Source organism: Grampus griseus (genome assembly GCF_964374135.1).
Source record: "Grampus griseus genome assembly, chromosome: 13".
NCBI lineage: Eukaryota > Metazoa > Chordata > Mammalia > Artiodactyla > Delphinidae > Grampus > Grampus griseus.
The window spans coordinates 79806104-79822261 of NC_139007.1; the positions used below are offsets into that span (position 1 = coordinate 79806104).

At 42.8% G+C, this 16158-nt stretch overlaps 1 protein-coding gene across 2 annotated transcripts in view; it reads left to right on the forward strand.

Moving 5' to 3' along the window:
- Nucleotides 1-16158, forward strand: part of TULP4 (TUB like protein 4) — a 224321-nt gene that overhangs the window by 156019 nt on the left and 52144 nt on the right. For both annotated transcript variants that reach the window (XM_082669193.1, XM_082669194.1), the window contains exon 4: nt 1540-1701. In XM_082669193.1, the coding sequence (XP_082525319.1) occupies nt 1540-1701 (162 nt within the window). The remainder of the gene's footprint in view (nt 1-1539; nt 1702-16158) is intronic.

A 16158-nucleotide genomic window follows, 5' to 3' on the forward strand; every position in this document is an offset into this window, starting at 1 on the left:
TAGGTATTTACTCAAGAAAAATGAAACCATGTGCCTACAGAAAGTCTTGCACGTGAATACTCATGGCAATTTTGTAATAAGCAAATACTGGAAACAACCCAAACGCCCAGCCCTTTGGGGAGATGAATAAATTGTGGTATATTTATGCCGTGGAATATTACTCATCTATAAAAAGGAATGAACTACTGATGCACACAAGAAATCAGAATACTCTCAAAATTATTATACTGAGTAGAAGCAATCTTAAAGAAAAGTGAACATACTGTGTGGTTCTATTCATGCGAAATTCCTAGAATAAGCAGCTAGTTACAGAAGTTAGGTCACTGGTTGCCTCAGACCCAGGGTGAGGGCAGGGAATTGACTGCCAAGGGGAACTTTATTTATTGCACATAAATTATAGCTCACTAAAGGTGATATTTAAAAGGATAATAAGTACTATTAACAACTACGTGCCAACAGTTTTGAGAACTTACATGAACTGGACAAATTCCTAAAAAATTATTTTAATAGAACTGACTCAAGAAGAAATAAAAAGAGAAGCTTGCCTGCTGCTAACACTATTAAATAAATTGAAGCAATGATTAAAAATCATCCCATAAAAAAGTGCAAAGCCAGATGGCTTCACAGGCATGTTCCACCAAACTTTGAAGCAACAGGTCGGCCCAGTTTATACAAATTCTTCCTGGCCATGGAAGAAAAGGGACTACCCTCTAACTCATTCTGAGAGGTCAGCATTAACCCTGATAAATTCAAACAAAGACGTTATAAAAAATGAAATCACAAGTTTGCCTCACTCGTGAATACAGATGTGGAAATCCCAAACACGTGATCAACTTCAACTGTATGTGTAAAGGACAATACTTGACCTCGAAGTTGGGCTTCTTCTAGGTATGTAAGGATGGCATAAAACTGGGAAATCCATGGAAGTAATTTGCTGCAGTAATAGATTAAAAGAGGAAAAACATGTGGTCCTTTGAATAAATGCATTTGATAGAACTGAACACCCACGTATAAGTAATGTGTTCCGGTTAGAGATTATTTCTCATTTTGATTGCGGGAATGTTGTTAGCAAGACTGAGAAACGTATATAATCAGAAACTGAGAGCTTTACTATCTTGATAAGTGACCACGAGACACTGATGGAGAATCTGGTACTATAAGGGGCAGGCCGTAGAACAGTGTCTAAAAGCAAGGATGCTGGAGCCGCACAACCCTTGATCATTCTCTGCCTCTCGCTCTGCCCCTCGCCAGCCCTGTGAGACCAAGGAGAAGTTACTTCTCTCCGTTGTGGGAGGTATTACCATGGGCTTAATGAATTACCATGTGTGACACACTTAGCACCTCCACGCTGGCATATGCTTTTCAAATAATGTGTTTTATGTGTTATTGTTAAAATACATGCAACAACATATTGTATTGTCTCTTTAAGGCCATCTCGATCTTAGCCAAAGGCTAAGGTAATGACTACGTCTAGTCTTTGATAAAAGTGCTTTCCCTTTCAGATTACAAATTGACTCCTTTTATCTGTGTGTCCCAAAGGTGAGTGATTTCACGTGGAGCCACGATGGGACTCAAGCGCTTATTTCGTATCGAGATGGGTTTGTCCTGGTTGGTTCTGTCAGTGGACAAAGACACTGGTCATCTGAGATCAACTTGGAAAGTCAAATCACATGTGGCATATGGACGCCCGATGACCAACAGGTAACGCCTCTTGAACATGATGTGTCATGTTAAAACGACGTGAGCTGAGGGGGAAAAGCGTTAAGTACTAATACGGGGTGGGGGGAGGGGGGGAGGAGAGCTGTCTCAAAGGCTGGTAAAGAATGACAAAGGGAAAGAACACTGAGCTTGTCCAGGTAAAAATTAACACCAAAATTTCATGTGTTAATAGATTGGGGAAATAACATTCCCCACCGATACTGTGAATACTGAGTTAACAGTTTAATTATAGAAAATACTCATACAAATTTACTTTAAAATCTGCATAAATAGCCGATTGATAAATGGATAATGGACATAATTCGTTCACAAAAGAAGTTCAACCAGTCAGTAATCATGGTGGGAAAGTATGTACTCGCAGGGAAAAAATGGGAAATAGCATAGTGAGAGGGTATATTTTCACTTATTAACAAAGAAAATGATACCCATGATTTTATTTATCATTCGTAACGGTTTAATCAAATAAGTATTTTCATTCATTGCTGGTAATAATATGCATTCGATCTTTGGGGTGGCAAAGATTTGATACAATTTTTAAGCAAGTCTAAAAAATTATCATCTGCTTTGACCTGGTGATATGCTTTAGGAATTTATCTAAAAGAGACAAAATGGGAAGAAAATAAAAGTTGTGGTCGTTAAAGCATTATTTATGATAGTAAAAATTTGGCAACAGCCTACTAGTACGAAAATAGAAGACTGGTTAAGTAAACTGTGGTATAACCACTTAAAGAATCATATAGTAGTCCAATAAATTAGAGATCGTGGTTATAAAGATGACGTAATAATCTGAAAGAGCTCTTATGATATAATGTTAAGGAGAAAAACCAGGATACGAAATGGTGTATGTGGTGTGATTACCACATCATAAAACAACTGAAGGAAACTACCCACATTGTCAAACTAACTGGAAGGAAATTAATCAAAATGCCGCATGTAGGTGGTTATTTTATGGTGAGCCTCTGGGTCATTTTTAAAACCTAATTTCAAGTTTTTCTTTAGGGTGCCTATTTTACGTTCATGATGAAATGATGTATAATAACCTAGTAAAATTATATATTGATAATTCATTTTTTAATATAAGGGTTGACTAGTTAAAACCTTTGTAAATGTACAATTTGTGTTTTCCAAGTCCAGGAGAATCCCTAAAATGCCAGAACATTTTATCCTTGAGATTTCAGTTTAATTGTGGTGAAATCAAACAGTATAATATGAAACCATAACTTTTGGGGGAACCTTTTTTCTTTTTCTTTTTTTTAATGAATTGCTTCTTGTGACTTCTTATCACTGTATATTTCATGTTTCCATTTTATTTTCAAGTAAAAATGCTCAGTATTTTTTTCTCTCCTCAAAATTAGTGTTATGAGAATTACAAAGAGGTAGTAGTCTCAGCTCTTGAGCTTCTTCCCTCCCCATCCCCCAAAGGCATCTTAGTATCCAGTAGCACATGTGTGTTTCTGTGTGAAGCACTTGGACTTACTTATTACAGCATTTTATTTTTGTAGGATTTTACTGCCCCTGCAGTCTGCTCAGAGATGCGTGCCGTGGCCCAGTGAGTGACCTTGCACACATACTTAACCTCTCCCTGCTTCAGTTTCCTCCTCTGTGACAAGGGGTGTGAATTATTTCCTGCCTAATTCCCAGGGCTTTTATAATGATCAGATGAGGGAAGAGATGCGAAAGCAGTTAAGAATATGTCAGAGGAAGTCTCGGCTTCACATTCTTCCCTCACCTGGAGTGACGGAACCGTGAGGCTCATGTCACCGTCCCCTCTGAGCTGTGCTGGACAGTGTCCCCAGCAGACTGCACACCTGGAGTGTGACAGGCATGGGACCCAGAGAGGCTGGGGACACAGTGTGTGAGATGCAGCACCTGCCTTTGAGGGCCTTGGGCCACTGGAGGAGGCAGGCCCACAAGCGCCTTGTGCTGCGTCCAACATGGTCGCCCAGGTGGCAGACAGCATGGTGTCGAGCGGGGGATGGAAGCGGGGTGGGCTGCAGCTTCGACTGGGTTCCCTAGGCCTGTCGGCAGGACCCCAAAGCAGCTTTGCAGATGGTTGGGCTCCTGGCCCACACCTCTGTCTGGATGGCTGTTTTTATGGTTCTGTACTGAGGGCCAGCAGGTGGGATTTCATTTGAGGAAAGAGCTCCATTGCCTTTATAAAAAGGATTGAAGACCTTGGAGGAATTTTACACAGGGAAGAGGTGTGTGGGACGCTCTGTGGGTCGTGTTTGAACTGAGACATTCCTCCCTCCGTCTCTGTCATTCTTTCGTATCTTTTGCTTAGTTTGAAAATTATTGATGAGAAAAGAGTGTGAAGACAGTATAACGTTTGTAGTTAATGCCCTGAGCTCTGACATTGGGACGGTCTCAGGTGTGGGCTGCAGGAAGCCGGCTACATCTCTTTTCTTCTCCTTGAGAACCTTCTGCCCTTGATGTAGAGTAAAACAGCCTCCAGGGCGCCTCCTCACATCTTGAGACAGTTCTGATTGTAATGGGATCTGAGGCTGCTTCCTGTTAACTCTTCAAAATGTAAGCAGTACAGTTTTACAAGCAGTGAGTTTGAAATCTAGCCATTTTCCTGTTTGTCATATATTTTCCTCATTTTTTCTGGGGGGTGTGGGTGAACACTGTGCCTCTTCAGACATGAACATTTACAAATATGCATCCAGCTCGCTTTGAGTCTTAGCTGAGTATCAGTTCACTGTCAGAGCCTTTCAGCTGGCTGTGGAGAACTTGAGACGTGTTTCCGTTAAGTGTCCATCATCGGATGAATGGATAAAGATGTGGCACATACGTACAATGGAATATTACTCAGCCATAAAAAGAAACGAAATGGAGCTATTTGTAATGAGGTGGATAGACCTAGAGTCTGTCATACAGAGTGAGGTAAGTCAGAAAGAGAAAACAAATACCGTATGCTAACACATATATATGGAATTTAAGAAAAAAATGTCATGAAGAACCTAGGGGTAAGACAGGGATAAAGACACAGACCTACTAGAGAATGGACTTGAGGATATGGGGGGGGGGGAAGGGTGAGCTGTGACAAAGCGAGAGAGAGGCATGGACATATATACACTACCAAACGTAAGGTAGATAGCTAGTGGGAAGCAGCCGCATAGCACAGGGAGATCAGCTCGGTGCTTTGTGACCACCTAGAGGGGTGGGATAGGGAGAGTGGGAGGGAGGGAGACGCAACAGGGAAGAGATATGGGAACATATGTATATGTATAACTGATTCACTTTGTTATAAAGCAGAAAGTAACACACCATTGTAAAGCAATTATACTCCAATAAAGATGTAAAAAAAAAAAAAAAAAAAGGTAGAGATGCTGGCACGTGAGCCAGCACGTGTCTAGGAGTTAGCACTGCTGTCCCAGGAGGAGGGTGAGCAGCTGGTGGATCCGTGTCCGCAAGAGCAGGACAGAGGAAAAAGCCTCAAACTTACATCTGACGGATTTAGGTTAGATGAAGAAGGTTTTTGTGGTTGAAGTTCTGAGCACAAGAAGAAAACTCTCCCTCCTTTCCTTTCCGCCCTTCCTGGGAGAACTCCAAGAAGGCGGCTCCCAGAAACATCCCTCTGTGGTGGGGACCAGGGGTTCTGCAGAGGACTTCTCAGGCTGCTGGCCTTGTCTCATTCTTGTCCCAGTTGCCGCTTCTCTGTCACAGCTCCCACGAGAGGCACGTGTATGGTCTGGGTGCGCCAGCCGTGTTTGGATTCGTTGTAAGGGATCTCGGGCGTCAAAGCCATGTGCACGTGAGGCACGTTAGCGACTCCTGCTTGCACACAGTCAGTGCAGCCCCTGATCAAACAGGCTCATTCCATCCCGGCGTTTGCAGCCTCCCTCCCCAAGCCAGTGGTCCTTCCCACTAAACCCAGTCCCGGCCTGCTGGCCTTTCTTGCCGCTTCCGCACACTTTCTACTCAGGTTGCCTGCCCCCGGGCCCCCGGGCCCCCAGTCTTGGAGCATCTTCTCCCTGGGCTCCTGCCTCGGGTGAAGGCTTCCCTCCAAGCAGCCCGCGGCTTCCCTTGGCTGCTGCCCCACTGCTCAGCCCCTTCGGCCCCAGGCCACACGTCCAGGCTTCGTGCTCTCTGGTCGCTGCTGGCCAGATCCAGCCCCTGTCCCAGCCTCGTCTTCCCCTTCCCAGTGCCGCCCTTCGCCTGCTCCTGGAAACCTTCCCCAGCTGCCCTGTGCTGGCGCTGCCACCTCGGGCTCCCGAGCTCCTTCCACGCTTTCTGGGCTTCCCCCCTTGGCCTTCCCCCTTTTTGCCTGTCCTCGGGGCGATTTCTTCCACTGCCACGTGTGCATCTCAGGCTCCCCAGCTCTGTGCTATGCTCACGTCTCCCTCTGGTCCTTCACACTGAGCCCCGGCTGCCCGCAGACCCCGCTGGAATCCCGTGTGGTCCGCACTCTCTGGTCCGTCCTCGTCCCCGCCCTGCTCCTCTAATTGCTGATCACTTACGACCCCGACTGGGAGCTGTGCTTGACTTTCCCTCTTCCTTAGCTGCACCCTCTACATAGTCACTAAACCCTACTGAGTCCACTTCCTAAATACTTCAGGGCCAGGAATTGATTTATTTGTATTTAAAAGTGGCAGATGACTGTGCTCAGACTAACGTCCGTGAAGGTAGGTAAGGCTCCACGTACCTAGAATTCTGGAGTAGGGCTGGTTGATCTGGGGACTCCCAGGTTCTTCCCACCGCTCCTCTCCTGCAGCTTCGTCCCTTGGCTGGTTCCTTCTGTCGTGTCTGGTGGCTGCTTCTGCCAACTGGGCTGCCTTTTTCTTGGTTCATGTCCAGTGAGGGAGTGAGTGGCTCTTCAGCTCTTTGAAGTTACTCGAAGGTTCCCCTTGGCCACCGCAGTGGCTTGCACACGGTGTGCATTCCTCAGGGAGTTGTGCATCTGCCTTCCTGGGGCTGGGGGTGGCCTACGGCCCGGGGAGGAGGGGGCGGAGAGCACCCAGCAGAGCCCGGGGCAGCCCCACTTCCGTTAGTTTTAGATGTGTTGTTGGGATGGGAATCTGCTCCCTCTCTGCACAGTCTGCTTCCTCTCTAACTTCCTTTCCTATTTATTTTTACTAATTTTTATTAAAGAGCTGTAGTTTTTAAAAGTCAGATAGTACTACTGGGTTTATAATGAATGTTTTTTAAAAACCACAAAACACAAGCACCTTTCAGCTCCCTGCGCCGCCCTCCCGCTCCCAGATCCCTGCTCCCTGTGGCCAGCACTTTGCTTGTGTTTCCCTCCGCATTTCTGAGTTACGGGCTTATGTGCCAGATCTGGATCTTTCTTTGGACTCAGGTCTTCTCTGCCGACTTTGCACGTGGGAGATGAGGACTGGCTGTCTCAGAAGGCCCCCTTCCACGGCTGCCCGCCCCCCACCTCCCATCCTCCCAGTGTGCTCTGTCTTCTCGCTGAAGGCCCAACTCGTACACAGAAGAACCAGGATAGCATTGCCTTCCTCATGCAGTCATTTGCTTTTTCCAGAATTAGTCAAGTTGCTTTATTTATTTCCTTAGTTTTCTGTGTACCAATCACAAATTAATCCCTCTGCTCTCCAAAAAATTGAAAATCTCCTCCGAAATGTTCCACCACCCCAAGTGGTACATCCGACTCACTTGTTTCCTGGCGCTGCCCCTCCCTGGGCCCTCAGCCGCCTGCTCCGGCCTGAACCGGTTGCTCTTGGCCTGCAGCACACCTGGCATCCTGAGCACCCGTTCCCTCATCTCCTCCTGTTTCTGGGACGAGCACCTTTATTTTTGTGGTTTGTCCCCTCATTTTGGTGGAACGTGTCTTCAGGGTGTTGTATGTTTCAAGATGCTGTGCTTTGTCTCTCTCACCTGTTTGGCTGGGACATGGTGGTCATTTTCCAACTTGTCCTTCGCCTCCAATGACTTGTCTTAGTTCTGTGATATTTTCTTTTCTCTTTCTGGAAATCGTATTATTCAGATGATGTTCTTTTAGGTTGATGATTTGATTTTAATATCTTTTCTCGCCCTGTTTCTTTTCTTTGCCTAATCTTGTTTTCTGGGTGATGTCCTGAGCTATATCCTCCAAGTTTTCTTTGACTTTTAAAAAATTAATGCTATCACATTTTTAATTATTAGGAGCTCTTTTTGTTTTGTTTTGTTTTCTGATTGTTCTTTCTTTAAAAAAAATTCATTTTATTCTTATCTCATGGAGAACAAAACAACGTGAGGATATTGATTTGAAGGTTTTTTTGGGGTTTTTTTTGCGGTACGCTCACTGCTGTGGCCTCTCCCGTTGTGGAGCACAGGCTCCGGACGCGCAGGCTCAGCGGCCATGGCTCACGGGCCCAGCCGCTCTGCGGCATGTGGGATCTTCCCGGACCGGGGCACGAACCCGCATCCCCTGCATCTGTAGGCAGACGCTCAACCACTGCGCCACCAGGGAAGCCCTGATTTGAAGTATTCTTTTGTATTCTTCATTGTCTTTCTCCTCCAGGTTCTTTCTGGTTTTGTTTTGGCTTCTCTTTTTCATGTTAGATGCTTTTCTCAAATGTCTGGTGATCCTTGGTTGTCTGCTCATATTTAAGAGGTGGATACTAAAAAGTACTTGGAAGCCTGTGGAATGGGGTAATTAGTGGACCTGTCCTTCTACTTGGAAGACCCATCTGGACATCAGAGTCTGTCTTTGAGCAATCTTCTTCCTGACCGTGGCTGTGTTGGAGGCTGGCTGCCTGTGCGTCTTACCTGGTGGCTGAAGTGGGCTCAGTTTTAGCATTCAGTTGCTGGGTTTTTCACCCTAGGCCCCTGAGCTGTGTCTGGCCTTCTGTTCAGCCCCTTCACAGAGAGTAAGATGCGTACCCGCCTGCCTGGGTAGGAGAGGAGATGCGGAGGGCTAACCATTCGTTTTCAAGGCTTCCAACCAGTCCACTCTGGGAAGGTGACCCTAATCAGCTTACTCTTATGTTTCCTGGTGTCGCTTTGGGCTTCAGCTCGCTCTGGTCTACTCTGTCACTTACCTCGTGCCCATGTGCTGTCAGTTTCTAAGTGTTGACTTCTCTGTCTGCTGACCTCTCCGCTCTCTCTCTGTTAGAGTTTCACGCTCGTTACCCCTCAGTTGAGTGGGGTTCGGGAAGGTGTCCAGTCCATCACGCAACCCCTCGTACCTTTCTAGGCTTCTCTCTGCCCCTGTCTCCCCTTCACACTCGCCCTAGTGGACTAGTTTGACTTCCGAAGCTCACATTGCTTTCCTACTTGCGAGCGTGCTGTTGCTTCTGCCCTTGCCCCTTGTCTGTCCAGTCAATTTCCAGTCGTCCTTGAAGGGTCAACTCAAACATCACCTCCTCTGTACAGTCTGCTCCCTGCCACCTTCCTCCACTCCAGCCCAGGCAGAGCTAATTAGACTCTGGAGTGTTCCAGGAGCACCTCCTGTACACCAAGAGCACATTTTGTAACATTTTCCACACTGTGTTGTAACTGTTGGTTGCATATTTTCTTTCTTACCGGATGTGAGGGCAGGGGCCACGCCTCATTGTTCCCTGTGCGGTAGTAGTGCGGTCATGCAGTGAGTGCGGGAAGAATGCTTTCTCTAGAAGCGCCGGCCTCCCCCTCCTCTCCGCCTGGTGATGATTAAGTCCTTATCCTCACCGAAGGAACTGCCATATTTCCTCCCGTCCTCAGGTACCACACAGTCATGAGAGGAGTTCTTGGTTTACCCCACATAGGCTGTCCTGGGAGGGCCCAGCATTAGTTTTTCATTCATAACTGTTTCATACAGAAAAGTCTAATTTTTTGGTTTTTCACATCTCCTGATACTTGTGTGGAATCTTTCATTACTTAAGGCTGGTTGGATTGAGGGGTGGGGTGGGGCGTTGTTGGTTTTTTCCTTAATTTTTTTAGGCTGTGTGGTTATCCCTCCTTTAGAAAGCAGTTTGAGTGAGGATCCTAATAACTGAATTCTTCTTCCTACTCAAATCCAAAAACAGTTTCTGAATATGAATCGTCAGCTTCATCTTGATTCACGGTATAGAAAATTCAACTCAGGGACAATTATTAGCTCTTAGGATATAGTACCAAGAAAATCCGCGTGGTTTCCTTGGAGGAAGGCCTTTGCAAGATTACATGTCTCCATTTCCTGGCATGGTGGCCCTGCAGTGCTGCCTGAGGACGGCGGGTTAGGATTGATGACATCTTCACAGACCACCCCGCCCTAAGATTTTTTTCCTTTTTTCTTCCTATGTCATATCTGACCCCTCTTTTTCCCTCTCTTCCATCTCTTCTTTACAGTAATGAGAATTTTTTTATCCTGAGCCAACAGACTTTTAGTGTCAATATTCTGAAATTCTCCTCTTTCCCCAGTGTGCCTATGACACATACTCATTTTTTTAACTTCAGTTGCAAGTGGATTATGCACCACTGTTACCGTATTGCAGACCTGGGTCTCCAGGGTGCAGGGCGGGTGCTTAGCCTCACTAGGATTCTCTCGGTGGTATGGTGAATAGTTACTAGTTGTTATTCTGGTGCAGGGGAGCAAAGTCAGGAATGACGATTTCACCAGCTTGGTGACATCATTCCCGATAAAAATTCATGAAGAACATACTGGAATTACATTCAGGAAGTCTATAACCATAGGAGGGGCACTTTAAGGCTCTTTTCCTTTAATGAGGACACAGGTCAATATTTTTAAAAATCATAAAGGCAAATACTTGTTCTTCATAAAATTTGGAAGTACTGATAATTACTTTGTAGAGTTTATCCAGGCGACGACAGATACAAACTATGATTAAATTATACAGCAGAGGTTATTGTGTGATGATGATGAACTTCAAAAACAGAAGAACGATCCTATACAATAGAAGAGAGAGAAGTAGACTATGAAAACAAATTTTCTGCTCCAAAGGATTTACAGACACAGTCTTACAAGTGAAACCTATTATTTCAGTAGACACATACTATGCTTGACCTTCAATTATAATGAATAACCAGTGGTTTCTCCTTTGGAATGTTCTGTTAGGAAACAAACGTTTGTCACATAGCTGGAATATTTAAGTGTTTGCTACTGATGTTAATAGTCCTAAAGAAATACAGGTATTCTTCACTTTATATACTAGATGTTAAAATGTAGGTGAACTGAGTTTTTGTAATCATAATTATACTTCAAGTATCCATGTAAGGAAATCTTTCCTATTTAAAAGAATATTCTGTAGAAATTGCCCTTGTTTAGAAGGCAGTTTGGTGTGAAATGGGAATTCTTCACCTAATACATCTGTTTGCTAAACGTCCAGACTTTAGTTTTCCAGGAGTAGAGGTAATGTTTGTTTATATACTAAAGCTTAAAACTTGGTACTGAATACTAAAACCGTTTTCAAAGCAAGTCTTAAATACTTAAATAGACTTGATATTTTCTTAGACACTTCAAGCCATGATTTCAGATAAACTAGAAGGGGTCTGGGGTTGGTACGTCTTAAACAGCCCCAAGAGAAGGCTTTCCAATTTTCAAGTCTTAGTACGCGCAGATGTGAGTGGGGTGAAATCTTCTCCTCTGGCCTCCATCCTGGTGTGTTGTTTTTGTTGTTTTTAACCAAGGAAGAGAGGTTTATTCTTTTTGCTTTTGGATACAAATGGTAGATTCCAAGCCTCCTCTCATCGGCTGAAAGTAAGTTTTTCACAAAATGTGGTCCCTCCTGATCCAGTGTCTGATGTTTGCTGATGTGATCAGTGATCCACCAGCGTTTTTACAACAACTTTAAATGCAGTCGGTGCCGTGACGTGAACGACAACAACAAGAAAAAATCTCTAAAAGTACCCTTTGTGCCTCTGTGACATCTATGAAATGAAAGCTGTTTTTATGTACACGCTTCGTAAGAAACATGACCTTTATTTCTCATTTGGAGTAGACTGGAGTCAGGACTTGAGTGGTGTAGCAGGATCGTTAAAGGGGATACTTCAGTGCAGGATTAATTCATTTAGTTCAAATAATTTTAAAAATAAAAAAATTTAAATCATTACTGTACAGCATCTTTCTAGAGATATGAATTGGTGAAAAAGGAACTGTTATGGTACTAATATACGCTTAAAGCTTTAACACATTAGTCGGTTGAAAAGAGTAATTATTCATTTAATTCTGAAATATAAGGTTATGAAGGACCAACATAGGACTCAAGTAGATTTGCTGACTCCCTCGAAGTATTTTAAGTAATAAATGATTCTGTAGGGTTTTTTAATTTTATAAATTTTAAAACTTTGATTATAAAAAGTTCAGTAACACGTCAAAAATAAAGAACCCAGATATTTTACCACATTTGCTATTTTATCCCTTTATTCTTTTTTTTCTGTGCTGTATTTAAGGCAAATCCCAGATAGCATGTCCTTTCACCCATACTTATTTCAATATAAATCTCTTCAAAATGTGGGATTTCCTTCCATAACCACAGTGCTGTTATCTGTCATACCACCTCTTATCTTTACTTTGAAGAAGGTCTTGTCAGATTAAAGTAAATGATTTGTCTGGGGCTTGGATTAGCCATGGCTTTAAAGGAGGGCATCTGTTACATCAAGAAGATGGGTGTTCATTCTGAAGTTTTTCTTTGTCTTGCACTGTAAGATAGGAAATGGTTTATAAAGGAAACTTTAAAAAGCAGTGTAAATCTTTACTTTCTCAGCTAAAAATGTGATGTTGCCACCGTAGTTTTGTAAATGAAACGTAATTTACTGATATTTGACATACAGGAAATGACTGTCTCATAGATGCGGCCCGATCATTGATAGAAAAAAAGTCAGACTTAACAAAACCAAAATAAAAAGAGTCCCAGTTTGTTATTTGCAAGGAGTCTTTTCTTCACCATAAGAAAATATTCTGCTCTGCTGGCTGTGTAAGTGCTGGTTTTTGGAGTGACTCAGCCGACTGCCCCCCACAGTGCTGCCCCCACCTCTCCAGGGAGCTGCCCCCACCTCTCCAGGGAGCCTGCCTGTAGTCCTTTTAGGTAGTAATTACGGAACTGTATAGGTCTTGGCTTCCCTGGAAAGACTTGAAAGCCATTGTGCTAACACAGTGAGAGAAGAACATGAAAATCTCTTACCCAAGCTCTTGTACTCAAATTATTTATTACTATTATTATTTTTAATCCACAAACTCACTAGAGTAACAACTCAGTGAACGATTCTTATTCTGAAGACCCTCAGTCGTGAGGGAACTGTAAGTAGGTTAAAGGACCTGTGGAGTACAGCTCCTGCCTAGTGGCTTGTGGAAACATAGCTTTGAAATCAGATTTAATCTAAACCAGTGGGAAAAGTGATTCTCTTCCCTCTCTTCCCATTAGATTTTCCCATGAGTTTTTAGTGGTGCATGTACTAAAAAAGTACTGTACAAGGGAAGCTCATCTTTATTTAAAGCCTTGAACTGAACATATATAGGAATGCTTCTTGCCAAAATAGGCAAGGAGGATGTGAGTAACGATGAAGGAAAATAATGGAAACATGCTCAGGAAAGGAGATCAGGAGATGGCCTCCCACCCATTGTGGCTATCTTTACACTACTGTGAATACAGTTTCAACGTTTTTGGATTTTGTTTGTACGTGTATGTTCTGGATATTCTGCTGAGCTCTTCATAGGAGAAAATAGATTTTCTTTAGCAAAAACAGGTGAAACTACTGTTTGTACTATTTTGTGCTGTTTTGGTTGAGTGACATTGGCAACTAAGTCATTTAAAAATTAAATTGCTCTTTGTTATCTCCAGACTCAGATCATTGTTGGATCACTATATAGAACACTCAGTACAGATAAATTATAAAATATGCCAAATAGAAAATCTCCCTTGAAATTTACATTTGGCAGTTCAGGTTAAGAATGAAAGGCGGGAGGCAGTTTTTGTGTACAATGGCTGTTACTTAATACACCCTTTAAAGACTATGTTGGGCAGGAGCGATGTTAGCAGAATGGCAGAATAGCAAGCTCTGGACCCTCCTTTCTTCAACAGGCACACCAAATCAGTAATACACAGACCAGTTCCCTTTGTGAGAAATCCAGAAACCAGTTGAGAGGCTTCCACACCCCAAGTGTGTGTGAAACCAGCCACATCAGAATTGGTAGGAAAATTTGAGATACCCTCTTGCCATAATCACCACCCCTGGCAAAGTGCCATATGATTGGGAGAAAACTCCCAGCTTCTCCCTGGGAAGAGAAGGAAAGAACTGGATCATACATCCAATATTCTGCTTTTTTTCCCTGGGTGTAGCCTAAGCCACTGGCTTCTGTCTCATCTGTCTCAAAGGGCTGATTGAACACCGGGGTGACTGAGAACAGAGGTGGCAGTTTGAACTATCACTCAACACAGCCCCTCCTCCTGGCCCAACACAGAGTGAGCTGGTGAAAAAAAGCCCAGATTCCAGCTTCTACTTTGGGTGGGGGCTTGGGGGGCAGGGAGAGTTGGACCATGTATCCAATGTTCAGATTTCCTGAGGACTGCCCAAGGGCCTGGCTTCTGAATTAGAGCACTGACATGACCCAGCATACTCTATACACCTTGGGGCCACTAAGAACAAAGAGAGTGGTTTGGACTAGCAAGATAAATCTCCAGACACTGACCCCAATGACATGGAGATATATAATTTACCTGACAGAAAATTCTAAACCGCAGTCATAAAGATGCTCAGTGAGTCCAAGAGAACAAAGCATGAACCAAGCGAGGCTTTCAGATGTTTTTTAAAAATTAGCAATTAAGTAACTGAGGTGTACAACAACTGAAATGAAGAATACACTGGAGGGTTTCAGCAGCAGATTAGATGAAGCAGTGGAAGGAATCAGGAAACTTGAAGATGGGTCATTGGAAATTATCTAGTCAGAGGAGGAAAAAAGAGTGAGAGCATGAAGAAAGCTTGAGGGGCTTGTGGGATACCATCGCATGGACCAATATATGTATTATGGAAGTCTCAGAAGAAAAGAGAGAGAAAAGGGCAGACTGTTCATTCAAAGAAATAGTGGCTGAAAACTTCCCAAATCTGGGGAATGAAATGGACATCCAGATTCAGGGCTCCTCATGGATCCCCAATAAGATGAACTCAGAAATCCCCACTGAGATACATTATAATCTAATTGTCAAAAGTCCAAAGGCAAAGAGAATTTTGAAATCAGCAAGGAAAAAGCAACTTGTCTCATGTAAGGAAACCGCCATAACACTTTCAGTCCAGGAGGGGTTGTGACTATATATTCAAAGTGCTGAATGAAAAAACACCTGCCGATTAAGAATGCTATACCTTGCAAAACTGTACTTAACAAGTGATGGAGAGATAAAGGCTTTCCCAGACACACAAAAGTCGAGGTAGTTCATCACCACTAGACCTACCTTACAAGAAATGCTAAAGGGAGTTCTTTAAGTTGACATGAAAGGATGATAAACAACAGTATGAAAGTACAAAACTCGCTAATAAAGGTATAGACAAATACTATTTTGTTACTGTAATGGTGATGGATATATCACTTTTAATTATAATAAAAGTTAAAAGACAACTATTAAAAATAACTATAATTATAAAACTGTGCCAGTGGATGCACAATATAAAAATATATAAATTGTGACATCAGTAACATAAAATGCAGTGGGAGGGGAGAATTAAAAGTAGAGTAACTATAATTTCTTTTATGTAAGCCCCATAGTAACCAAAGAAAATACCTATAGAAGTAAAAGAAAAGCAAAAGAAGCAAAAGGAAAAGAGAAAGGAATCAAAGCATATGAATACAAAAAAATCAATGAAACACAAAGGAAGACAGCAAGAGAGGAAAAGAGGGGCAGAAGAACTAAAAGACTGACAGAAAACAGTTAACAAAATGGCAGTAATAAGTCCTTCCCTATCAATAATTACTCTAAATGTAAATAGATTAAGCTCCCTAATAAAAAGACACAAAGTAGTTGAATGGATGAAAAAAAAAAACAAGATACAACTATATGCTGCCAATAGGAGGCTCACTTTAGATTTAAGATCATATATAGGATGAAAGTGAAGGGATGGCAAAAGGTATTCCATGCAGACGATAACCAAAGAGAACAAGGGTGACTATAATTATATCAGACAAAATAGATGTTGAGTCAAGATCTGTCACAAGAGATAAGGAAAAACATAAAGGCAAAAGGGTCAATTAACCAGGGAGAAATAACAATTATAAATATATATGCGTACAACATTAGAGCACCTAAGTATATAAAACACTAAATTATTATGTAAAGCAAACATTGACAGAGCTAAAAGGAGAAATAGCAATACAGTAATGGTAGGAGACTTCACTACTCCACTCTCAATACTGGATAGAACAACCAGACAGAAAATCCATAGAGGAACAGTGAACTTTAACAACACTGTAAACCAAGTGGACCTAACAGACGTGTTTACTTTTTTCATTTTAAATACCATATCAGGTTTATTTTAATAATAATTGTATACATAGTATAGTGTGTCACATACTGTTCGCTATTTTTATGT